General features: G+C 47.6%; 2 protein-coding genes across 3 annotated transcripts in view; both read right to left on the bottom strand.

Annotated features, from left to right (window-relative positions):
• Positions 1-1,927: 1,927 nt before the first annotated feature.
• LOC129827310 (gap junction beta-1 protein-like) lies at positions 1,928-7,801 on the bottom strand. Of its 2 annotated transcripts, none has more exons than XM_055888037.1 (2): positions 7,626-7,801; positions 1,928-6,246 (listed from the first exon to the last, which is right to left on the bottom strand). In XM_055888037.1, the coding sequence occupies exon 2, from the start codon at positions 6,230-6,232 to the stop codon at positions 5,405-5,407; it is 828 nt and encodes a 275-aa protein (XP_055744012.1). In that variant the 5' UTR covers positions 6,233-6,246; positions 7,626-7,801; the 3' UTR covers positions 1,928-5,404. The 2 variants fall into 2 exon arrangements, with proteins under 2 accessions (XP_055744012.1, XP_055744011.1); XM_055888036.1 differs by lacking the exon at positions 7,626-7,801 and adding an exon at positions 6,891-7,033.
• Positions 7,802-11,595: 3,794 nt separating this feature from the next.
• LOC129827309 (uncharacterized) overlaps positions 11,596-25,529 on the bottom strand; it is a 45,537-nt gene continuing 31,603 nt past the window's right edge. Inside the window, exons 8-9 of the mRNA XM_055888035.1 lie at positions 18,040-18,122; positions 11,596-17,759 (exon numbers count right to left, since the gene is read on the bottom strand). Coding sequence (XP_055744010.1) covers positions 17,677-17,759; positions 18,040-18,122 — 166 coding nt within the window. The 3' untranslated portion in view covers positions 11,596-17,676. The remainder of the gene's footprint in view (positions 17,760-18,039; positions 18,123-25,529) is intronic.

The following is a 25,529-nucleotide window of genomic DNA, read 5'->3' as shown; positions in this document are numbered from 1 at the left end:
GGCACAAAGTTATATTATATTCTACTCAATCCATAGGCTTCATTAATGTCATTCAGACTGTTTTGAAGTTGATACAACTGGCTATGATAGCTGAGGTTCTGAACTAATATGTTTACCAAACGTTTGGGTCCATACACAGATCGGCTACCTACACATCCATAGGCATACAGGGATTTTCCCCCAGAATGATTCACAATATACACACAGCAGTATGTTGAGACCCCTTCAAATTAGTGGATTCGGCTATTTCAGCAAACAACTGTATAAAATGGAGCACACAGCCATGCATTCTCCATAGACAAACATTGGCAGTAGAATGGTCCGTACTGAAGAGCTCAGTGACTTTCAACATGGCACCGTCTTAGGATGCCACCTTTCCAACTAGTCAGTTCGTCAAATTTCTGCTCGAGCTGCACCGGTCAACTGAGTGCTGTTGAAACGGATGTGAAATGGCTAGCTAATAGCGTTTCAATCCGTTACGTCACTTGCTCTGAAACCTAGGGATGTGTGCAGATGGTCCCTGGTTCGCGCCCGTGTCGGGGCGAGAGGACGGTCTGGAGTTATACTGTTACACTGTTATTGTTCAGTGGAAACATCTAGGAGCAACAACGGCTCAGCCGGGAAGTGGTAGGCCACACAAGCTCGCAGAACGGGACCGCCGTGCTGAAGTGCGTAAAAATGGTCTGTCCTCAAATATAACTCACTGAGTTCCAAACTGACACTGGAAGCAACGTCAATGGGATCTTCATGAAATTAGTGTTAGACTGAAACAGGAAGTACCTACCTTCTCAGTCAACTGTCCCCCAGAGGAGTGGCTCCCTGTGGTACTGAGACCATGTGGCCCCTCCTGTGTCTCTCCCGCCTCCTCAGTCCCTCTCTCCAACCCAGTGAGGCCTCTGTGGCATGCCGCTCCTCTCCTCTGTCTCTTCTCTCCAGGCCCCAGCAGAAGGAATGCCCTTGAATTAACAGGAAACACCAGACCAGCCCACCACTGGCCACAAGACCATTCCACACTACGGGACACACCAACACACTCCTGTCTTCACTCTTCAGTCAGTCAAGGCTTCACCCAGGACCTAGAGTTCCTCTCCGACCCTCTCTCCCGGTCTTCCCTCCTAGAGTTCCTCTCCGACCCTCTCTCCCCGTCTTCCATCCTAGAGTTCCTCTCCGACCCTCTCTCCCTGTCTTCCATCCTAGAGTTCCTCTCTCCCGGTCTTCCCTCCTAGAGTTCCTCTCCGACCCTCTCTCCCGGTCTTCCCTCCTAGAGTTCCTCTCCGACCCTCTCTCCCCGTCTTCCATCCTAGAGTTCCTCTCCGGCCCTCTCTCCCCGTCTTCCATCCTAGAGTTCCTCTCCGACCCTCTCTCCCCGTCTTCCCTCCTAGAGTTCCTCTCCGACCCTGTCTTCACTCCTAGAGTTCCTCTCCGACCCTCTCTCCCCGTCTTCGCTCCTAGAGTTATAAGCTTGACTTCCTGGTCTGTCTGGCATCAAGGGCAGCTCATTGCTAAATATAGGGAGATGGAGTCTCTATCACTGTGGTGGAGGGGGGCATGAGTAAGATTGTCACCCTAGTCCCTACAGAGTGCACTACTTTTGACTAGAGCCCTATGAGCCTCCTGGTCAAAAGTAGTGCACTACATTTGGAACAAAGCTTTGGAGAAGAGCAGCCATTTAGGTCCTGAAGCCACCAATGACAGGCAAAGAATGTTAAAGCCACCAATGACAGGCAGGCAAAGAATGTTAAAGCCACCAATGACAGGAGTGGAAAAGAAGGAATGACAAGACTCCAACTCCAGAAAGTCTGCTATAGGGAGTGCTGGTAAACACACACGGTATCAACATGGATTTACTGTACACTAAGACGTGAAACCATAACATACCGCTACTGACACTGCAATGTCAGTCAAAATTATAAAGCATGTCAACACATTTGAGTTGTTCAAATCATTATGTATTTTATTCCAATAATATATACATATACACGGTTACAACCTGTCTATATACACCATGGACTGGATTAGGGCTGCAAAATTCTGTTAACTTTCCCCAAAATTCATAATCCTCCAACTAGGAGTTGTGGAAACAGGGACATTTTAGGAAAGTGACCCAAAGACTTGGTTTACCGACGGTAGATGAACATTAATACTGTAACTACAGCAGAAATAAAGAGCTGTTGACCAGCTGAATGACAAGCACAGGTTCAATTCATTATCTTTATAATTTTACTGTACAACAAATGTATTTAGCCTTCTATGAGAACAATGTGTATGATTAAATTGTAAACTGACGAACTGGACACTAAAACAGGAAAAGAGAGAGAGGAGATGGAGCAGGATTATATTACAGTACAATAACTTTCCTCTCATTAAATGTGTAAAATAAAATATATTATGCAAATAAAATGATTTAATGGAATAAAATTACTGTAGGTAAATGTAAAATGGCAACAGCCTATTTTCAACCAATCAAAAACCAGGAGGTTATTGGTTAATCTACTTTGCCTGGCAACGCCCAAGCCTGAAATAATTCATTCTTGCCTCTTCATAGGTTTCACTGCACATCATGTGACTTGTCAATTCCACAATTTCTGGACAGATCCACAATAATGGGTTGAGATGCCTGTGATTAACATGTCAGAGTTTTTTAAACACCAAGACAGACTATATAGTACCATCAGAGCCTAGAAACACTGACAGACTATATAGTACCATTGAGAGCCTAGCAAAATCATAAGACTATATAGTACCATCTGAGTGCCGAGAAACACTGACAGACTATATAGTACCGTTGAGAGCCTAGCGAAATCATAAGACTACACTGACAGACTATATAGTACCGTCAGAGCCTAAAAACATGAGACTATATAGTACCGTCTGAGAGCCTAGAAACACCATGACATTCTATATAGTACCATCTGAGAGCCTAGAAACACCATGAGACTATATAGTACCATCAGAGAGCCTAGAAACACCATGAGACAATATAGTACCATCTGAGAGCCTAGAAACACCATGACTATATAGTACCGTCTGAGAGCCTAGAAACACCATGAGACTATATAGTACCATCAGAGAGCCTAGAAACACCATGAGCCTATATAGTACCATCAGAGAGCCTAGAAACACCATGACAGACAATATAGTACCATCTGAGAGCCTAGAAACACCATGACTATATAGTACCGTCTGAGAGCCTAGAAACACCATGAGACTCTATAGTACCATCTGAGAGCCTAGAAACACCATGAGACTATATAGTACCATCCGAGAGCCTAGAAACACCATGAGATTATATAGTACCGTCTGAGAGCCTAGAAACACCATGAGACTATATAGTACCATCAGAGAGCCTAGCAACACCATGAGATTATATAGTACCGTCTGAGAGCCTAGAAACACCATGAGACTATATAGTACCATCTGAGAGCCTAGCAACACCATGAGACTCTATAGTACCATCTGAGAGCCTAGAAACACCATGACATTCTATATAGTACCATCAGAGAGCCTAGCAACACCATGAGACTATATAGTACCATCTGAGAGCCTAGCAACACCATGAGACTCTATAGTACCATCTGAGAGCCTAGAAAAACCCACGCCTATTAATAACAAAGATTTGTATCCATCAATCCACTATCAGATCTTTGGTTGTGAGAAGTAACCTCAATAAATACGGTTTACTTTGCAGCTAAAGATGTTGTTGTGTAAAGAGCCTCCATCGTCAGTACTGCAGTATATACTGTAATGTGGGATATGAGCATGTCATTTATAAATCACTGTGGGATATGAGCATATCATGTAACACTAATGTGGGATATTGGCTCATTCATCCCCCTCCTCTCCCCTGTAACTATTCCCCAGGTCGTTGCTGCAAATGAGAACGTGTTCTCAGTCAACTTACCTGGTAAAATAACGGTAAAATAAAAAAATAAAAAAAATATGAGCTTATCATGTGACACTAATGTGGGATATGAACATATCATATATAAATCACTGTGGGATATGAGCATATCATGTATATATAACAGTATATTGTGGGATATGAGCATATATAACAGAATAATGTGAGATGTGAACATATCCTTTTGTACTGGTTAATGGAAGTTGTCAGGAATCCATTTTAGGACATCCAGTTCTCCACGTCGCTGCTGCTTACCCTCTTGGTACCGATAGTACTCAAACAAAGCTCCATCGTTTGCTGTGCACCATTAAAAAGACCTTCAATGTCTTAATGAGTGATTTGTTCCTGCTGTAGGAGTAGTCTCCCTGCTGTAGGAGTAGTCTCCTTGCTGTAGGAGTAGTCTCCTTCCTGTAGGAGTAGTCTCCCTGCTGTAGGAGTAGTCTCCTTGCTGTAGGAGTAGTCTCCTTGCTGTAGGAGTAGTCTCCTTGCTGTAGGAGTAGTCTCCTTACTGTAGGAGTAGTCTCCTTGCTGTAGGAGTAGTCTCCCCGCTGCTCCTTGCTGTAGGAGTAGTCTCCCTGCTGTAGGAGTAGTCTCCGTGCTGTAGGAGTAGTCTATAGGAGTAGTCTCCCCGCTGTAGGAGTAGTCTCCGTGCTATAGGAGTAGTCTACGTGCTGTAGGAGTAGTCTCCCCGCTGTAGGAATAGTCTCCGTGCTGTAGGAGTAGTCTATAGGAGTAGTCTCCCCGCTGTAGGAATAGTCTATAGGAGTAGTCTTCCCGCTGTAGGAGTAGTCTCCCTGCTGTAGGAGTAGTCTCCCTGCTGTAGGAGTAGTCTCCCCGCTGTAGGAGTAGTCTCCCCGCTGTAGGAGTAGTCTCCCCGCTGTAGGAGTAGTCTATAGGAGTAGTCTCCGTGCTGTAGGAGTAGTCTATAGGAGTAGTCTCCCCGCTGTAGGAGTAGTCTCCCCGCTGTAGGAGTAGTCTCCGTGCTGTAGGAGTAGTCTCCCCGCTGTAGAAGACTCAGTGAGTTCCAATACAATGGGTTTGTCAAGTCATGTGCTGAAACAAATGTTCCTTTATCCACCAGTTCCTGCCCCGAGGTTGAGAGACAAAACAGTGACTGTGTTGATCACGATCAAACAAAGTTCTCCCTCCAATCCAGCATTGAGTTTGTCCGGGTTAGTTTTATTTTTGGGGGCCCATCCAATACCCCCCCCCCCCCCCCCCGCCTGGGTCTGTTTGTTCTTCTTCATATCCTACCAGAACATAGCACCAGTCACCAGAAAAAATGGAGCAAGAAATAAATGATGATTGGCGTTATGACTAGATGGAGCTATTGTATGAGGATTTCTATACAGTATGGTTCCAAGCTGGTTAGTTCTTTAGTTTGAAGCAGTGAAAATGAGTGGGAACTAGGACTTGGAAGCCTATCAGAAAGCAGAGCCCATCTCTCGCTCTCATCTCCATAGGCAGCAAATCTGAACACCTCTCCCTCTCCAGGGCAACCTATCAGAAAGCAGAGCACCTCTCTCCCTTCTCCATAGAGGTTTTCCTAGCTCCCATGTTGAACTTGAACTTCGACTGGTCAGCGATCATCTGGTTGATTTCATTCTGTTTGTAGGAGGACAGTTTCTGACCGATCCATGCTACCTTAGTCTCTTCCTGTTTACCATGGATACACCTCAGACAGGCTCGACCAATCAGGTAGGCCACCTCGGCCAGGTTGAGGAGAACACACACCCCCGACACGGAGAGCATGAAAACGGTGAAGATGGTTTTCTCCGTGGGTCGCGACACGAAGCAGTCCACAGTGTTGGGACAGGGGTACGAGTCACACTTGACCAGACGGAACATCTTGAAGTCAGGGTAGATCAGGTAGAATATATAAAGGAAGCCGACTTCCAGAACGATCCTAAACAGCACACTGATCATGTAGGTCCACCAGAGGGCGCCTGTGATCGCAAACTTCTGATTCTTGATTTGTTCCAGCTCCTTCGGGGAAACGCGCCCAGACTTCTTCAGGATCTTCTTGTTGATGTGTCTGCGATGGGCTACATGCATGGCCACTAGGAGAGCAGGCGTGGACACCAGGATGAGCTGCAAGGCCCACAGGCGGATGTGTGAGATGGGAAAGAACTGGTCATAGCAGACAGAGTTGCAGCCGGGCTGCTGGGTGTTGCAAGTAAAGCCAGACTTCTCGTCACCCCAGACCGACTCGGCCGCCACCACGAGGACCAGGATTCTGAAGATGAAGATAACAGACAGCCAGATGCGGCCGATGCCAGTGGAATGCCTGTTTACGCCGCTGATCACGGCGTAAAAGGACCCCCAGTTCATTTTCGATTCCAGGTCTGGAGAGGAGAAACAAGAAGGGATATAGTTCAGACTGTTTAAATGTTGACGTTTCAGCTCTAAAAGCTTTTCTCAAGCCCAGTCTGGAAAGGAGAAATGTCAAGCGGATGATCACACTCAGGAGAATAACTGTTCTTTAAAACAATATAGAACTTAGGGAACAACTTTATGTCGACAATGTATTGATACAAGCTGACGTTTGATCACGCCTCAGAAGAATGACCATGTCAAGGAAACATGTAACGAAGGAATATCAAAGTACATAACACGTTGGTAACGATATTGATACAATCATTGAAACTGTACAATCTCTGAGTCGATCGTTTAATAAAAGGCAATCAATCAAACCTGTAGTGAGGGAGAAAGAGTTCTTAAAGAACCCCACAGGTGTACTGTATGTATCCAACCAACCATCATCAGAAAAACTTGAGCTGAAATCCTAAAACACCAGACACGTCGGATAGAAAAACATTCTCAAAACGTACTAATGTGGACTAAAACAGGACCTTCTATATAGCCAACAACCCCCAACCTAACACACCCTTGTCTGCACCTATAAAAGTGCACTACTTTCAACCAGGGCCCACTAAATAGGGTGTGATTTAGAAAGGAGCTCCAGTATTCCCTGAGCTGTTGGTCCTACCAGTCTCCACCGGCGGCGTCGGCAGCACCGGGTCCGTAAACCACCACCGTCAGGTGTAGCCTGGCCATGGCGCTGGAGCGGTCGGGTCACAGCAACGACAAAACAAGACTCAGCCTATCCCTGGCCTGTGCTTTAAGAACCTTGGGGCGATGGCCTAACACGGGCGCAACGTCACGCCACATAACGCTCCGATAGCCAATAGCGAAACGATAACGGAGACATGTGATCCATTCAACAAGTATTAATACTGACTGATCGTAACCTGACCTTCAGACAGACGGACACGACTACACTAGACAGACGGACACGACTACACCAGACAGACGGACACGGCTACACCAGACACACAAGCCAAGATATATTCTCCAAGCAACGACTCAAAACATCCATCTCACGAGAAGAATGTTACAACTACCTTTCAGACAGACACTGTCTAAGACCTCTCCTGTAACTGAAGAACTATAGCCAATCTGGAAACAGTCTTTAAACTATGCCAATCATAAAATACACCCAGATCAAACCAAGAGAAGTTATTGTATTCCAGTGAACAGATGTTTCATGTCAGTAACTACTCTCTTTCTGCAGAACCATTCTAGAATCTAGTCTGGAATTCTCAGAGAACTCCAGAACACCTCAACAGTCAGACTCTCTTTTCCTCATGAATCTCAACACATCATCATCATCATCATCATCCAAATGGTTAATAAAGAGAATCAGAGATATGAGGCATTTTACCTTCAGCTGTGGTGGTACACAAAATGTGTACAAAGAAGGGTTAAATTAAATGTGTTTATTTTATAATCGAACCAGAAGGCTCTTGGCTTGTGAACACGATGCGTTGGTAAAATGCTAATCATTCCCGCGACACTAGCCACTACCCTGCACCGTAGCAGAGCCCAGCGCAGCCCAGCAGTCATATGGTCTTATATAAACTATTACCATACAATGCTGCCCTTTATCAGAACCCCAACAAGACTCTGTGTTATTCGGATAAAACGCCCTGGTTTCTGCCTACCCCCAGCGGAAACATACAGTAGAAAGAATCTGCGTGGACACAAAAGGCCTGAGCTCCATGGCACATTATTTATTGTGCTGGGAGGGGAGGGGCAGAGGGCTTCTGACCCGAACCACTGAGCGAGAGAGCAAAGGAAAAAAGGGCGGGCAGTGGGCAAAATTAGATGCTTAGAAAATCATTCAAGAAACTATGAATCAAACATTTCCAGAAGTGGACAGTGAATGTCTTTGTGTTATATACTGGGTGTTTATTTAGGGATTAGATGGTTCTGATTGGTTTGTTCCCCTGATCTATCCATTAGGATGGTTCTGATTGGTCTTGTTCCCCTGATCTATCCATTAGATGGTTGTGATTGGTTTGTTCCCCTGATCTATCCATTAGGATGGTTCTGATTGGTTTGTTCCCCTGATCTATCCATTAGATGGTTCTGATTGGTTTGTTCCCATGATCTATCCATTAGGATGGTTCTGATTGGTTTGTTCCCCTGATCTATCCATTAGATGGTTATGATTGGCTTGTTCCCCTGATCTATCCATTAGGATGGTTCTGATTGGTTTGTTCCCCTGATCTATCCATTAGGATGGTTCTGATTGGTTTGTTCCCCTGATCTATCCATTAGGATGGCTCTGATTGGCTTGTTCCCCTGATCTATCCATTAGGATGGTTCTGATTGGCTTGTTCCCCTGATCTATCCATTAGGATGGTTCTGATTGGTTTGTTCCCCTGATCTATCCATTAGGATGGTTCTGATTGGTTTGTTCCCCTGATCTATCCATTAGGATAGTTCTGATTGGTTTGTTCCCCTGATCTATCCATTAGGATAGTTCTGATTGGTTTGTTCCCCTGATCTATCCATTAGGATGGTTCTAATTGGTTTGTTCCCCTGATCTATCCATTAGGATGGTTCTGATTGGTTTGTTCCCCTGATCTATCCATTAGGATGGTTCTGATTGGTTTGTTCCCCTGATCTATCCATTAGGGTGGTTCTGATTGGCTTGTTCCCCTGATCTATCTATTAGATGGTTCTGATTGGCTTGTTCCCCTGATCTATCCATTAGGGTGGTTCTGATTGGCTTGTTCCCCTGATCTATCCATTAGGGTGGTTCTGATTGGCTTGTTCCCCTGATCTATCCATTAGGGTGGTTCTGATTGGCTTGTTCCCCTGATCTATCCATTAGGATGGTTCTGATTGGTTTGTTCCCCTGATCTATCCATTAGGATGGTTCTGATTGGTTTGTTCCCCTGATCTATCCATTAGGGTGGTTCTGATTGGCTTGTTCCCCTGATCTATCCATTAGGATGGTTCTGATTGGTTTGTTCCCCTGATCTATCCATTAGGGTGGTTCTGATTGGTTTGTTCCCCTGATCTATCCATTAGATGGTTCTGATTGGTTTGTTCCCCTGATCTATCCATTAGGATGGTTCTGATTGGTTTGTTCCCCTGATCTATCCATTAGGATGGTTCTGATTGGTTTGTTCCCCTGATCTATCCATTAGGATGGTTCTGATTGGTTTGTTCCCCTGATCTATCCATTAGGATGGTTCTGATTGGTTTGTTCCCCTGATCTATCCATTAGGGTGGTTCTGATTGGCTTGTTCCCCTGATCTATCTATTAGATGGTTCTGATTGGCATGTTCCCCTGATCTATCCATTAGGGTGGTTCTGATTGGCTTGTTCCCCTGATCTATCCATTAGGGTGGTTCTGATTGGCTTGTTCCCCTGATCTATCCATTAGGGTGGTTCTGATTGGCTTGTTCCCCTGATCTATCCATTAGGGTTGTTCTGATTGGCTTGTTCCCCTGATCCATCCCATTTGGGTGGTTCTAATTGGTTTGTTCCCCTGATCTATCCATTAGGATGGTTCTGATTGGTTTGTTCCCCTGATCTATCCATTAGGATGGTTCTGATTGGTTTGTTCCCCTGATCTATCCATTAGGGTGGTTCTGATTGGCTTGTTCCCCTGATCTATCCAAAGATCTGAATTGTCTATTCACTCAATTCATTGCTCAAATCTCTACATCTCATTTCTGTTCGTCTTATTTCTGTTTTTCGCTAAGAACAACGTTCACACCTCTTACCCAATCTGGTGTCAGAATGGAATGACCAGGTGACTCCTGTGGTGTCACGTCAGACAGAGGTGGTACACCCCACTGCTGAGCCCCCAGAGAACACACGTCATCACCTGGGGGGGAACCACCACAGAAAGGCTCCAGGCAAAATGCTTGCTGGTTCCCTATATAGTGAAGAACGTTTGATCAGGGCCCATTAGGGAATAGGGCGCTATTTTAGACTCATCCATATATCCTCAACATGACGGCTGCAGAGACAGACGGAAAAGGCTATACGGACACTCCTGACCTGCAAACCAATATTTACATTTCAGAATTGGTTCAAATTAGGTTAGGGATAAGGTAAATGGCAGCGCTGGACTTGGACTGAAATAGGTGCCGGTACTGTTTATATTTAGGTGCAGGAGTTCCACAATACTGTTAAGATAATATTCTATAAGAGGAACAGGAACTCAACCAGTACAACATTTGAGGTGCTGTTACTCAGCTGGATTTCTGGTTGTTTTACAGGTCAGGAGTGTCCTATTCCCGAGACAGAAAGATGAAAACACTTCCTGCTTCGCACTCCGTCATGGCACCATCAGATCGTCTGAAAGAGTCGATTCTCAGAGTTGATTCAGCTCAGATGCCCCCTGACCAAAATAGACATTATGGAAACAAATATTTACAGTTAAGGGAAAAGCTAGCCTGGTCCCAGATCTGTGTGTGATCTAGTACTCCATTGCAGTCATTGTCAAGCCAATTGGCATAACAAGGAGTTGGCCTGACGGCAGAAACAGACCAGGGAGTTGGCTTGACGGCAGAAAACGACCAGGGAGTTGGCTTGACGGCAGAAAACAGGCCAAGGAGTTGACCTGACGGCAGAAACAGGCCAAGGAGTTGACCTGGCGGCAGAAACAGGCCAAGGAGTTGGCCTGACGGCAGAAACAGGCCAAGGGGTTGGCCTGACGGCAGAAACAGACCAAGGAGTTGACCTGACGGCAGAAACAGGCCAAGGAGTTGACCTGACGGCAGAAACAGACCAAGGAGTTGGCCTGACGGCAGAAACAGACCAAGGAGTTGACCTGACGGCAGAAACAGGCCAAGGAGTTGGCCTGACGGCAGAAAGAGACCAAGGAGTTGGCCTGACGGCAGAAACAGACCAAGGAGTTGGCCTGACGGCAGAAACAGGCCAAGGAGTTGGCCTGACGGCAGAAAGAGACCTAGGAGTTGGCCTGACGGCAGAAAGAGACCAAGGAGTTGACCTGACGGCAGAAACAGACCAAGGAGTTGACCTGACGGCAGAAACAGACTGGCACTCAGGCTACAGAAACAACACCTGTTTGTCCTGTGATATCAGACGACCCAGAATCAGTTCACTGTACCATTATTCTACATCTCAATGCCCAGGGCTGTTCCTGGATCAGCTGTGATAAAGAGGGGGGGGGGGGGTTGTCAGGTTCATCCTGTTGTTGGTTACTACAAGTTACGGAGACTTGAGAGAATACAAATCGTAATGAGTTATGATTGCTTGAGAAAAGCGTTTTGGACAATATACTACATTTGAATTGTTCTGTCAAATACAAATGAAGACCAGTGAGAGATCCTGTAATGAATAAACCTTTTATTATTCAACACACAGATACATATCAAATATGTCAGAAATGTAACTAATAATATGACAGAAGGGAAAACAAAAAACTTTTCACATTGCATAGTAAAGGAAAAATAACAAGCCACAGCATCATTTAAAGTCATAAAAGGAAAGTTCACAGTGAAGAACTGTTGGCAAATACACAGAATGGATCATCCTCCTCCATTTACATGCATTATGAGGGCTGACTAAAGACAGCTGGTCTGTCGGCCGACTAAAGACAGCTGGTCTGTCGGCCGACTAAAGACAGCTGGTCTGTCGGCCGACTAAAGACAGCTGGTCTGTCGGCCGACTAAAGACAGCTGGTCTGTCGGCCGACTAAAGACAGCTGGTCTGTCGGCCGACTAAAGACAGCTAGTCTGTCGGCCGACTAAAGACAGCTAGTCTGTCGGCCGACTAAAGACAGCTGGTCTGTCGGCCGACTAAAGACAGCTGGTCTGTCGGCCGACTAAAGACAGCTGGTCTGTCGGCCGACTAAAGACAGCTGGTCTGTCGGCCGACTAAAGACAGCTAGTCTGTCGGCCGACTAAAGACAGCTAGTCTGTCGGCCGACTAAAGACAGCTAGTCTGTAGGCCGACTAAAGACAGCTAGTCTGTCGGCCGACTAAAGACAGCTAGTCTGTCGGCCGACTAAAGACAGCTAGTCTGTCGGCTGACTAAAGACAGCTAGTCTGTTGGCTGACTAAAGACAGCTAGTCTGTTGGCCGACTAAAGACAGCTGGTCTGTTGGCTGACTAAAGACAGCTAGTCTGTCGGCCGACTAAAGACAGCTGGTCTGTCGGCCGACTAAAGACAGCTGGTCTGTTGGCTGACTAAAGACAGCTAGTCTGTTGGCCGACAGTCACAAAGTGCCTAAAATAATTTCACACATCAAAACAGTCAAGTCCGCAGCAGCTGAAAGTCGCATCGTTCTTCCCAAATAGCACCCTATTCCCTATATAGTGCACTAGATTTGACCAGAGCCCCATGGCACCCTATTCCCTATATAGTGCACTAGATTTGACCAGAGCCCCATGGCACCCTATTCCCTATATAGTGCACTAGTTTTGACCAGAGCCCCATGGCACCCTATTCCCTATATAGTGCACTAGTTTTGACCAGAGCCCCATGGCACCCTATTCCCTATATAGTGCACTAGTTTTCACCAGAGCCAATACAGCTGTCATTATGTTACCAGACTGCCTCCCAACTGGTTAATACAGCTGTCATTATGTTACCAGACTGCCCCCCAACTGGTCTGGTTAATACAGCTGTCATTATGTTACCAGACTGCCTCCTAACTGGTTAACTGGTTAATACAGCTGTCATTATGTTACCAGACTGCCTCCTAACTGGTTAACCAGTTAGGAGGCAGTCTGGTAACATAATGACAGCTGTATTAACCAGTTAGGAGGCAGTCTGGTAACATAATGACAGCTGTATTAACCAGAGCAGTTGGGAGGCAGTCTGGTAACATAATGACAGCTGTATTAACCAGACCAGTTGGGAGGCAGTCTGGTAACATAATGACAGCTGTATTAACCAGTTGGGAGGCAGTCTGGTAACATAATGACAGCTGTATTAACCAGTTGGGAGGCAGTCTGGTAACATAATGACAGCTGTATTAACCAGTTGGGAGGCAGTCTGGTGACATAATGACAGCTGTATTAACCAGAGCAGTTGGGAGGCAGTCTGGTAACATAATGACAGCTGTATTAATACAGCTGTCATTATGTTACCAGACTGCCTCCCAACTGGTTAATACAGCTGTCATTATGTTACCAGACTGCCTCCCAACTGGTCTGGTTAATACAGCTGTCATTATGTTACCAGACTGCCTCCCAACTGGTTAATACAGCTGTCATTATGTTACCAGACTGCCTCCCAACTGGTTAATACAGCTGTCATTATGTTACCAGACTGCCCCCCAACTGGTTAATACAGCTGTCATTATGTCACCAGACTGCCTCCCAACTGGTCTGGTTAATACAGCTGTCATTATGTTACCAGACTGCCTCCTAACTGGTTAATACAGCTGTCATTATGTTACCAGACTGCCTCCCAACTGGTTAATACAGCTGTCATTATGTCACCAGACTGCCTCCCAACTGGTTAATACAGCTGTCATTATGTTACCAGACTGCCCCCCAACTGGTTAATACAGCTGTCATTATGTCACCAGACTGCCTCCCAACTGGTCTGGTTAATACAGCTGTCATTATGTTACCAGACTGCCCCCCAACTGGTTAATACAGCTGTCATTATGTCACCAGACTGCCTCCCAACTGGTTAATACAGCTGTCATTATGTTACCAGACTGCCTCCCAACTGGTTAATACAGCTGTCATTATGTCACCAGACTGCCTCCCAACTGGTCTGGTTAATACAGCTGTCATTATGTTACCAGACTGCCTCCCAAAATGGCACCTTTTTCCCTACGTTGTGAACTTCTTTTGACCAGGGCCCATAGTGGACAGCTCCATTAACTACATTATCATCTGGTTTTATGGACAGCTCATAGTGGACCCCGGGAAGGAACATTTTAAAGGCCCGCCTTTTGGCATCAGAGAGAAAAATCAAGCCTCATCTTGGCGATGTAGAGAAACGTATGCATTTTCACAACAATTCTACACACATTTCTCCATGGAGCTGAGAGAAATGTTTACAGTTTTAAAGGGAATTTCATGCAATTCTATGCATTTTTTCCATGGCTAATGTGTTATTCTGCTCAAACATAAACAATATCAATAATGCTAAATTGTTCCTGTAATTTCTCCCCGAATGTCCAGCTTTTATTATTTTGTTGAGTGTTAGTTCTCAGAGAATATATTATGGACAGCTCCATTAGCTACATTATCTTCATCTGGTTTTATGGACAGCTCCATTATCTATATTATCTCCACCTGGTTTTATGAACAGCTCCATTAGCTACATTATCTTCATCTGGTTTTATGGACAGCTCCATTATCTATATCTCCACCTGGTTTTATGAACAGCTCCATTATCTTCATCTGGTTTTATGGACAGCTCCATTATCTCCATCTGGTTTTATGGACAGCTCCATTATCTATATTATCTTCATCTGGTTTTATGGACAGCTCCATTATCTTCATCTGGTTTTATAGACAGCTCCATTATCTATATTATCTCCATCTGGTTTTATGGACAGCTCCATTATCTCCATCTGGTTTTATGGACAGCTCCATTATCTATATTATCTCCATCTGGTTTTATGGACAGCTCCATTATCTATATTATCTCCATCTGGTTTTATGGACAGCTCCATTATCTACATCTGGTTTTATGGACAGCTCCATTATCTATATTATCTCCATCTGGTTTTATGGACAGCTCCATTATCTATATTATCTTCATCTGGTTTTATGGACAACTCCATTATCTTCATATGGTTTTATGGACAGCTCCATTATCTATATTATCTTCATCTGGTTTTATGGACAACTCCATTATCTTCATATGGTTTTATGGACAGCTCCATTATCTATATTATCTCCATCTGGTTTTATGGACAGCTCCATTATCTATATTATCTCCATCTGGTTTTATGGACAGCTCCATTATCTATATTATCTCCACCTGGTTTTATGGACAACTCCATTATCTTCATATGGTTTTATGGACAGCTCCATTATCTACATCTGGTTTTATGGACAGCTCCATTATCTATATTATCTCCATCTGGTTTTATGGACAGCTCCATTATCTATATTATCTCCATCTGGTTTTATGGACAGCTCCATTATCTATATTATCTCCATCTGGTTTTATGGACAGCTCCATTATCTATATTATCTACATCTGGTTTTATGGACAGCTCCATTATCTCCATCTGGTTTTATGGACAGCTCCATTATCTATATTATCTCCATCTGGTTTTAGTTTGTCCATCACGAAAATGTATTAAAACATGAATATATATACAGTACCAGTCAAAAGTGTGGACACACTTACTCATTCAAGGGTTTTTCTTTATTTTTTTACTATTTTCTACATTTTAGAATAATATTGAAGACATCAACACTGTGAAATAACACATATGGAATCATGTAGTAACCAAAAAAAAAGTGTCAAACAAATCAAAATATATATTTGGAGATACTTCACAGTATCCACACTTTGTGCAAAGCTGTCATCCGGGCACTCTTGGCTTTCTCTCAATCAGCTTGTGCAACCTTTATTTAACTAGGCAAGTCAGTTAAGAACAAATTCTTATTTACAATGACGGCTTACCCCGGGGCCAAACCCGGACGACGCTGGGCTAATTGCGTGGCTGCCCTATGGGACTCCCAATCACGGCCGGATGTGATACAGCCTGGATTCGAACCAAGGACTGTAGTGAGGCATCTTGCATTGAGATGCTGTCTCTTAGACCGCCGAGCCACTCAAGAGCCCTAGTTCATGAGGTAGTCACCTGGAAAGCATTTCAATTAACAGGTGTGCCTTGTTAAAAGTTAATTTGCGTTTGAACCAATCAGTTGTGTCGTGACAAGGTAGGGGTGGTATACAGAAGATAGCCCTATTTGGTAAAAGACCAAGGCCATATTATGGCAAGAACAGATCAAATAAGCAAAGAGAAACGACAGTCCATCAATACTTTAAGACATGAAGGTCAGTCAATACGGAACATTTCAAGTTTCTTCAAGTGCATTTCGCAAAAACCATCAAGCGCTATGATGAAACTGTCTCTCATGAGGACCACCACAGGAAAGGAAGACCCCAGAGTTACCTCTGCTGCAGAGGATAAGTTCATTAGAGTTACCAGCCTCAGATTGAAGCCCAAATAAATGCTTCACAGAGTTCAAGTAACAGACACATCTCAACATCAACTGTTCAGAGGAGACTGTGTGAATCAGGCCTTCATGGTCAAATTGATGCAAAGAAACAACTACTAAAGGACACCAATAAGAAGAAGAGACTTGCTTGGGCCAAGAAACACGAGCAGCAGACATTAGACTGGTGGAAATCTGTCCTTTGGTCTGATGAGACCAAATTTTAGATTATTGGTTCCAACCGCTGTGTCTTTGTGAGACGCAGAGTAGGTGAACAGATGATCTCTGCATGTGTTGTTCCCACCGTGAAGCATGGAGGAGGAGGTGGGATGGTGTGGTTCCCACCGTGAAGCATGGAGGTGGAGGTGTGATGTGGTTCCCATCGTGAAGCATGGAGGAGGAGGTGGGATGGTGTGGTTCCCACCGTGAAGTATGGAGGAGGAGGTGGGATGGTGTGGTTCCCACCGTGAAGCATGGAGGAGGAGGTGTGATGGTGTGGTTCCCACCGTGAAGCATGGAGGAGGAGGTGTTATGGTGCTTTGCTGGTGACACAGTCAGTGATTTATTTAGAATTCAAGGCACACTTAACCTGCATGGCTTCCACAGCATTCTGCAGCGATACGCCACCCCATCTGGTTTGGGCTTAGTGGGACTATCATTTGTTTTTCAACAGGATAATGACCCAACACACCTCCAGGCTGTGTAAGGGCTATTTGACCAAGAAGGAGAGTGATGTAGTGCTGCATCAGATGACCTGGCCTCCACAATCACCTGAACTCAACCCAATTGAGATGGTTTGGGATGAGTTGGACAGCAGAGTGAAGAAAAAGCAGCCAACAAATGCTCAGCATATGTGAGAACTCCTTCAAGACTGTTGGAAAGCATTCCAGGTGAAGCTGGTTGAGAGAATGCCAAGTGTGCAAAGCTGTCATCAAGGCAAACGGTGGCTATTTGAAGAATAGCAAATTTATTTTGATTTGTTTAAAACTTTTTTGGTTACTACATAAGTCCATGTGTTATTTTATAGTTTTGATGTCTTCACTTTTATTCTACAATGTAGAAAATAGTCAAAAGTTTAATAAAAATAAATGTTTACACTGTCACTTCTGCATTATGTTACCAAACCCGCCCAAAGGATTACAATGGCAGAACATTTTAGAACAAGGCGGGGCTTCCAATTTGGCCAGATAGTGACGACCCGTATCAAGGCTGGTTAATGTGATGGAGACAGGTGGCTCATGAAGGGGAGAGGGAGGTGAGGTGGAATGGACTACAACAGCAACACCTTTATCAGCCTGATTACTTCTTATTCTGGGTGTAACAGGAAATGAGGTACTTGTTCCAGGCAGACTGACATTTCTTGGTTCGCTCCTGCGCACTACCTACAACACCGACAAAGAGAAAGACAGAGAGAGAGACAGAAAGACAGAGACAGGCAGGCAGAGAGAGAGAGACAGAGACACAGGCAGAGAGACAGAGACAGGCAAAAAGACAAAGAGAGACAGAGAGAGGCAGAGAGACAGAGAGAATAAGGCAGAGAGACAGAGAGAAAGAGCAAGGACCACAATGAGAGTTGAGCTTCAAGACTATTGTATATAAGCTGCTGCCCTCTAGTGGAGAAACTCAGAATGATCACCAGACAACAATGTAGAAGGCACATACTTCTCTTGATTCCCAGGTTCCTCAACTTGTCATGTTTAGCATGTCCATTCTGAGCCAGTCTCAGAGACAGAGAGGCTCCTCTCCTGAAAGGGACAAAATATTTCATTACAGAATCACTCCGTGCTTAAACATTCCAGTTTATTTGCCATGTGAGATAAACACATACAGGACATTTGGAAAGTATTCAGACCCATTGACTTCTTCCAAATTTACAAAGTTACAGCCGTATTCTCAAATGGATTAAATTGTTTCCCCCCCCATCAATCTACACACAATACCCCATAATGACATCACAATACCCCATAATGACATCACAATACCCCATAATGACATCACAATACCCCATAATGACATCACAATACCCCATAATGACAATGCAAAAACATGTTTTTAGAAACGTTTGCAAATGTATATATTTTTTTAAAAACATTTACATAAGTATTCAGACCCTTTACTCAGTACTTTGTTGAAACACCTTTGGCAGCGATACCGGCCTCGAGTCTTCTTGGGTGTGACGCTATAAGCTTGGCACACCTGTACTTGGGGAGTTTCTCCCATTCTTCTCTGCAGATCCTCTCAAGCTCTGTCAGGTTGGATGGGGAGCGTCGCTGCACAGCTATTTTCAGGTCTCTCCAAAGATGTTCGATCTGGTTCAAGTCCGTGCTCTGGCTGGGCCACTGAAGGACGTTCAGGGACTTGTCCCGAAGAAACTCCTGCGTTGTCTTGGCTGTGTGATTAGGGTCGTTGTCCTGTTGGAAGGTGAACATTCGCCCCAGTCTGAGCTCTCTGGAGCAGGTTTTCATCAAGGATCTCTCAAGGATCTCTCTGTACTTTGCTCCGTTCATCTTTCCCTCAATGCTGACTAGTCTCCCAGTCCCTGCCGCTGAAAAATATCCCCACAGCATGATGCTGCCACCACCATGCTTCATCATAGGGATGGTGCCAGGTTACCTCCAGATGCGAGTTCAATCTTGGTTTCATCAGACCACAGAATCTTGTTTCTCATGGTGTGAGAGTCCTTTAAGTGCCTTTTGGCAAACTCCAAGCGGGCTGTCGTGTGCCTTTTACTGAGGAGTGGCTTCCGTCTGGCCACTCTACCATAAAGGCCTGATTGGTGGAGTGCTGCAGAAATGGTTGTCCTTCTGGAAGGTTCTCCCATCTCCACAGAGGAACTCTGATGCTCTGTCAGAGTGACCATCGGGTTCTTGTTCACCTTCCTGACCGAGGCCCTTCTCCCCTGATTGCTCAGTTTGGACGGGCGGCCAGCTCTAGGAAGAGTCTTGGTGTTGGAGGCCACTGTGTTCTTAGGGACCTTCAATGCTGCAGACGTTTTTTGGTACCCTTCCCCAGATCTGTGACTCGACACAATCCTGTCTCGGAGTTCTACGGACAATTCCTTCGACTTCATGGCCTGGTTTCTGCTCTGACTTGCACTGTCAACTGTGAGACTTTATATAGACAGGTGGGTGCCTTTCCAAATCATGTCCAATCAATTGAATTTACCACAGGTGGACTTCAATCAAGTTGCACAGTATAGTGCATTCTGGTGCTCAGGTTGACTTTTATAATTGTCCCCCAGTTACAATAACCTCATACCTCACGGCCCCCAGTTACAATAACCTCATACCTCGCGGCCCCCAGTTAGAATAACCTCATACCTCGCGGCCCCCAGTTACAATAACCTCATACCTCGCGGCCCCCAGTTACAATAACCTCATACCTCGCGGCCCCCAGTTACAATAACCTCACGGCCCCCAGATACAATAACCTCATACCTCACGGACCCCAGTTACAATAACCTCATACCTCGCGGCCCCCAGTTACAATAACCTCATACCTCGCGGCCCCCAGTTACAATAACCTCATACCTCGCGGCCCCCAGTTACAATAACCTCATACCTCACGGCCCCAGGTTACAATAACCTCATACCTCACGGCCCCCAGTTATAATAACCTCATACCTCACGGCCCCCAGTTACAATAACCTCACAGCCCCCAGTTACAATAACCTCATACATCACGGCCCCCAGTTACAACAACCTCACGGCCCCCAGTTATAATAACCTCATGCCTCACGGCCCCCAGTTATAATAACCTCATACCTCACGGCCCCCAGTTACAATAACCTCACGGCCCCCAGTTACAATAACCTCATGGCCCCCAGTTACAATAACCTCACAGCCCCCAGTTACAATAACCTCATACCTCACGGCCCCCAGTTACAACAACCTCACAGCCCCCAGTTACAATAACCTCATACCTCACGGCCCCCAGTTACAATAACCTCATACCTCACGGCCCCCAGTTACAATAACCTCATACCTCAAGGCCCCCAGTTACAATAACCTCATACCTCACGGCCCCCAGTTACAATAACCTCATACCTCACGGCCCCCAGTTACAATAACCTCATACCTCACGGCCCCCAGTTACAATAACCTCATACCTCACGGCCCCCAGTTACAATAACCTCATACCTCACGGCCCCCAGTTACAATAACCTCACGGCCCCCCCAGTTACAATAACCTCACGCCCCCCCCCAGTTACAATAACCTCACGCCCCCCCCAGTTACAATAACCTCACGCCCCCCCCCCCCAGTTACAATAACCTCACGCCCCCCCCCCCCAGTTACAATAACCTCACGCCCCCCCCCCCCCCAGTTACAATAACCTCACGGCCCCCCCCCCCCCCAGTTACAATAACCTCACGGCCCCCCCAGTTACAATAACCTCACGGCCCCCCCCAGTTACAATAACCTCACGGCCCCCCCCAGTTACAATAACCTCACGGCCCCCCCCAGTTACAATAACCTCACGGCCCCCCCCAGTTACAATAACCTCATACCTCACGGCCACCCCCAGTTACAATAACCTCACGCCGCCCCCCCAGTTACAATAACCTCACGGCCCCCCCCAGTTACAATAACCTCATACCTCACGGCCCCCCCAGTTACAATAACCTCACGCCCCCCCCCCAGTTACAATAACCTCACGCCCCCCCCCAGTTACAATAACCTCACGGCCCCCCCCAGTTACAATAACCTCACGCCCCCCCCCCAGTTACAATAACCTCACGGCCCCCCCCAGTTACAATAACCTCACGGCCCCCCCCAGTTACACTAACCTCACGGCCCCCCCCAGTTACAATAACCTCACGGCCCCCCCCAGTTACAATAACCTCACGGCCCCCCCCAGTTACAATAACCTCACGGCCCCCCCCAGTTACAATAACCTCACGGCCCCCCCAGTTACAATAACCTCATACCTCACGGCCCCCAGTTACAATAACCTCACGGCCCCCAGTTACAATAACCTCACGGCCCCCAGGTACAATAACCTCATACCTCACGGCCCCCCCAGTTACAATAACCTCACGGCTCCCCCCCAGTTACAATAACCTCACGGCTCCCCCCCAGTTACAATCACCTCACGCCCCCCCCCCCCAGTTACAATAACCTCACGCCCCCCCCAGTTACAATAACCTCACGGCCCCCCCCAGTTACAATAACCTCACGGCCCCCCCCAGTTACAATAACCTCACGGCCCCCAGTTACAATAACCTCATACCTCACGGCCCCCCGCAGTTACAATAACCTCACGGCCCCCCCCAGTTACAATAACCTCACGGCCCCCCCCAGTTACAATAACCTCATACCTCACGGCCCCCCCCAGTTACAATAACCTCACGCCCCCCCCCCAGTTACAATAACCTCACGGCCCCCCCCAGTTACAATAACCTCACGGCCCCCCCCAGTTACAATAACCTCACGGCCCCCCCCAGTTACAATAACCTCACGGCCCCCCCCCAGTTACAATAACCTCATACCTCACGGCCCCCAGTTACAATAACCTCACGGCCCCCCAGTTACAATAACCTCATACCTCACGGCCCCCAGTTACAATAACCTCATACCTCACGGCCCCCAGTTACAATAACATCACGGCCCCCCCCCCAGTTACAATAACCTCACGGCCCCCCCCCAGTTACAATAACCTCACGGCCCCCCCCCAGTTACAATAACCTCACGGCCCCCCCCATTTACAATAACCTCACGGCCCCCCCCCAGTTACAATAACCTCACGGCCCCCCCCCAGTTACAATAACCTCACGCCCCCCCCCCCAGTTACGATAACCTCACGCCCCCCCCCCCAGTTACGATAACCTCACGCCCCCCCCCCCAGTTACGATAACCTCACGGCCCCCCCCCCAGTTACGATAACCTCACGGCCCTCCCCCAGTTACGATAACCTCACGGCCCCCCCCCCAGTTACGATAACCTCACGGCCCCCCCCAGTTACGATAACCTCACGGCCCCCCCCAGTTACGATAACCTCATACCTCACGGCCCCCAGTTACAATAACCTCATACCTCACGGCCCCCAGTTACAATAACCTCACGGCCCCCCCCAGTTACAATAACCTCATACCTCACGGCCCCCCCCAGTTACAATAACCTCACGGCCCCCCCCAGTTACAATAACCTCACGGCCCCCCCCAGTTACAATAACCTCACGGCCCCCCCCAGTTACAATAACCTCACAGCCCCCCCCAGTTACAATAACCTCACGGCCCCCCCCAGTTACAATAACCTCACGGCCCCCCCCAGTTACAATAACCTCACGGCCCCCCCCAGTTACAATAACCTCACGGCCCCCCCCAGTTACAATAACCTCACGGCCCCCCCCCAGTTACAATAACCTCACGCCCCCCCCCAGTTACAATAACCTCACGGCCCCCCCCCAGTTACAATAACCTCACGGCCCCCCCCCCAGTTACAATAACCTCACGGCCCCCCCCCAGTTACAATAACCTCACGGCCCCCCCCAGTTACAATAACCTCACGGCCCCCCCCCAGTTACAATAACCTCACGGCCCCCAGTTACAATAACCTCACGGCCCCCCCCAGTTACAATAACCTCACGGCCCCCCCCCCAGTTACAATAACCTCACGGCCCCCAGTTACAATAACCTCACGGCCCCCAGTTACAATAACCTCACGGCCCCCAGTTACAATAACCTCACGGCCCCCAGTTACAATAACCTCACGGCCCCCAGTTACAATAACCTCACGGCCCCCAGTTACAATAACCTCACGGCCCCCAGTTACAATAACCTCACGGCCCCCAGTTACAATAACCTCACGGCCCCTAGTTACAATAACCTCACGGCCCCCAGTTACAATAACCTCACGGCCCCCAGTTACAATAACCTCACGGCCCCCAGTTACAATAACCTCACGGCCCCCAGTTACAATAACCTCACGGCCCCCAGTTACAATAACCTCACGGCCCCCAGTTACAATAACCTCACGGCCCCCAGTTACAATAACCTCACGGCCCCCAGTTACAATAACCTCACGGCCCCCAGTTACAATAACCTCACGGCCCCCAGTTACAATAACCTCACGGCCCCCAGTTACAATAACCTCACGGCCCCCAGTTACAATAACCTCACGGCCCCCAGTTACAATAACCTCACGGCCCCCAGTTACAATAACCTCACGGCCCCCAGTTACAATAACCTCACGGCCCCCAGTTACAACAACCTCACGGCCCCCAGTTACAACAACCTCACGGCCCCCAGTTACAATAACCTCATACCTCACGGCCCCCAGTTACAATAACCTCATACCTCACGGCCCCCAGTTACAATAACCTCATACCTCACGGCCCCCAGTTACAATAACCTCATACCTCACGGCCCCCAGTTACAATAACCTCATACCTCACGGCAACCAGTTACAATAACCCCATACCTCACGGCCCCCAGTTACAATAACCCCATACCTCACGGCCCCCAGTTACAACAACCTCATACCTCACGGCCCCCAGTTACAACAACCTCATACCTCACGGCCCCCAGTTACAACAACCTCATACCTCACGGCACCCCCCCAGTTACAACAACCTCATACCTCACGGCACCCCCCCAGTTACAACAACCTCATACCTCACGGCACCCCCCCAGTTACAACAACCTCATACCTCACGGCAACCAGTCACAATAACCTCACGGCCCCCAGTCACAATAACCTCACGGCCCCCAGTCACAATAACCTCACGGCCCCCAGTCACAATAACCTCACGGCCCCCAGTCACAATAACCTCACGGCCCCCAGTCACAATAACCTCACGGCCCCCAGTCACAATAACCTCACGGCCCCCAGTCACAATAACCTCACGGCCCCCAGTCACAATAACCTCACGGCCCCCAGTCACAATAACCTCACGGCCCCCAGTCACAATAACCTCACGGCCCCCAGTCACAATAACCTCACGGCCCCCAGTCACAATAACCTCACGGCCCCCAGTCACAATAACCTCACGGCCCCCAGTCACAATAACCTCACGGCCCCCAGTCACAATAACCTCACGGCCCCCAGTCACAATAACCTCACGGCCCCCAGTCACAATAACCTCACGGCCCCCAGTCACAATAACCTCACGGCCCCCAGTCACAATAACCTCACGGCCCCCAGTCACAATAACCTCACGGCCCCCAGTCACAATAACCTCACGGCCCCCAGTCACAATAACCTCACGGCCCCCAGTCACAATAACCTCACGGCCCCCAGTCACAATAACCTCACGGCCCCCAGTCACAATAACCTCACGGCCCCCAGTCACAATAACCTCACGGCCCCCAGTCACAATAACCTCACGGCCCCCAGTCACAATAACCTCACGGCCCCCAGTCACAATAACCTCACGGCCCCCAGTCACAATAACCTCACGGCCCCCAGTCACAATAACCTCACGGCCCCCAGTCACAATAACCTCACGGCCCCCAGTCACAATAACCTCACGGCCCCCAGTCACAATAACCTCACGGCCCCCAGTCACAATAACCTCACGGCCCCCAGTCACAATAACCTCACGGCCCCCAGTCACAATAACCTCACGGCCCCCAGTCACAATAACCTCACGGCCCCCAGTCACAATAACCTCACGGCCCCCAGTCACAATAACCTCACGGCCCCCAGTCACAATAACCTCACGGCCCCCAGTCACAATAACCTCACGGCCCCCAGTCACAATAACCTCACGGCCCCCAGTTACAATAACCTCACGGCCCCCAGTTACAATAACCTCACGGCCCCCAGTTACAATAACCTCACGGCCCCCAGTTACAATAACCTCACGGCCCCCAGTTACAACAACCTCACGGCCCCCAGTTACAACAACCTCACGGCCCCCAGTTACAACAACCTCACGGCCCCCAGTTACAATAACCTCACGGCCCCCCAGTTACAATAACCTCACGGCCCCCCAGTTACAATAACCTCACGGCCCCCCAGTTACAATAACCTCACGGCCCCCCAGTTACAATAACCTCACGGCCCCCCCCAGCTACAATAACCTCACGGCCCCCCCCAGTTACAATAACCTCACGGCCCCCCCCAGTTACAATAACCTCACGGCCCCCCCCAGTTACAATAACCTCACGGCCCCCCCCAGTTACAATAACCTCACGGCCCCCCCCAGTTAC

This window comes from Salvelinus fontinalis, chromosome 29 (genome assembly GCF_029448725.1).
Source record: "Salvelinus fontinalis isolate EN_2023a chromosome 29, ASM2944872v1, whole genome shotgun sequence".
Lineage (NCBI taxonomy): Eukaryota > Metazoa > Chordata > Actinopteri > Salmoniformes > Salmonidae > Salvelinus > Salvelinus fontinalis.
Note: the sequence above shows the minus strand (reverse complement) of the source record. Positions and strands in the feature narration are given on the sequence as shown.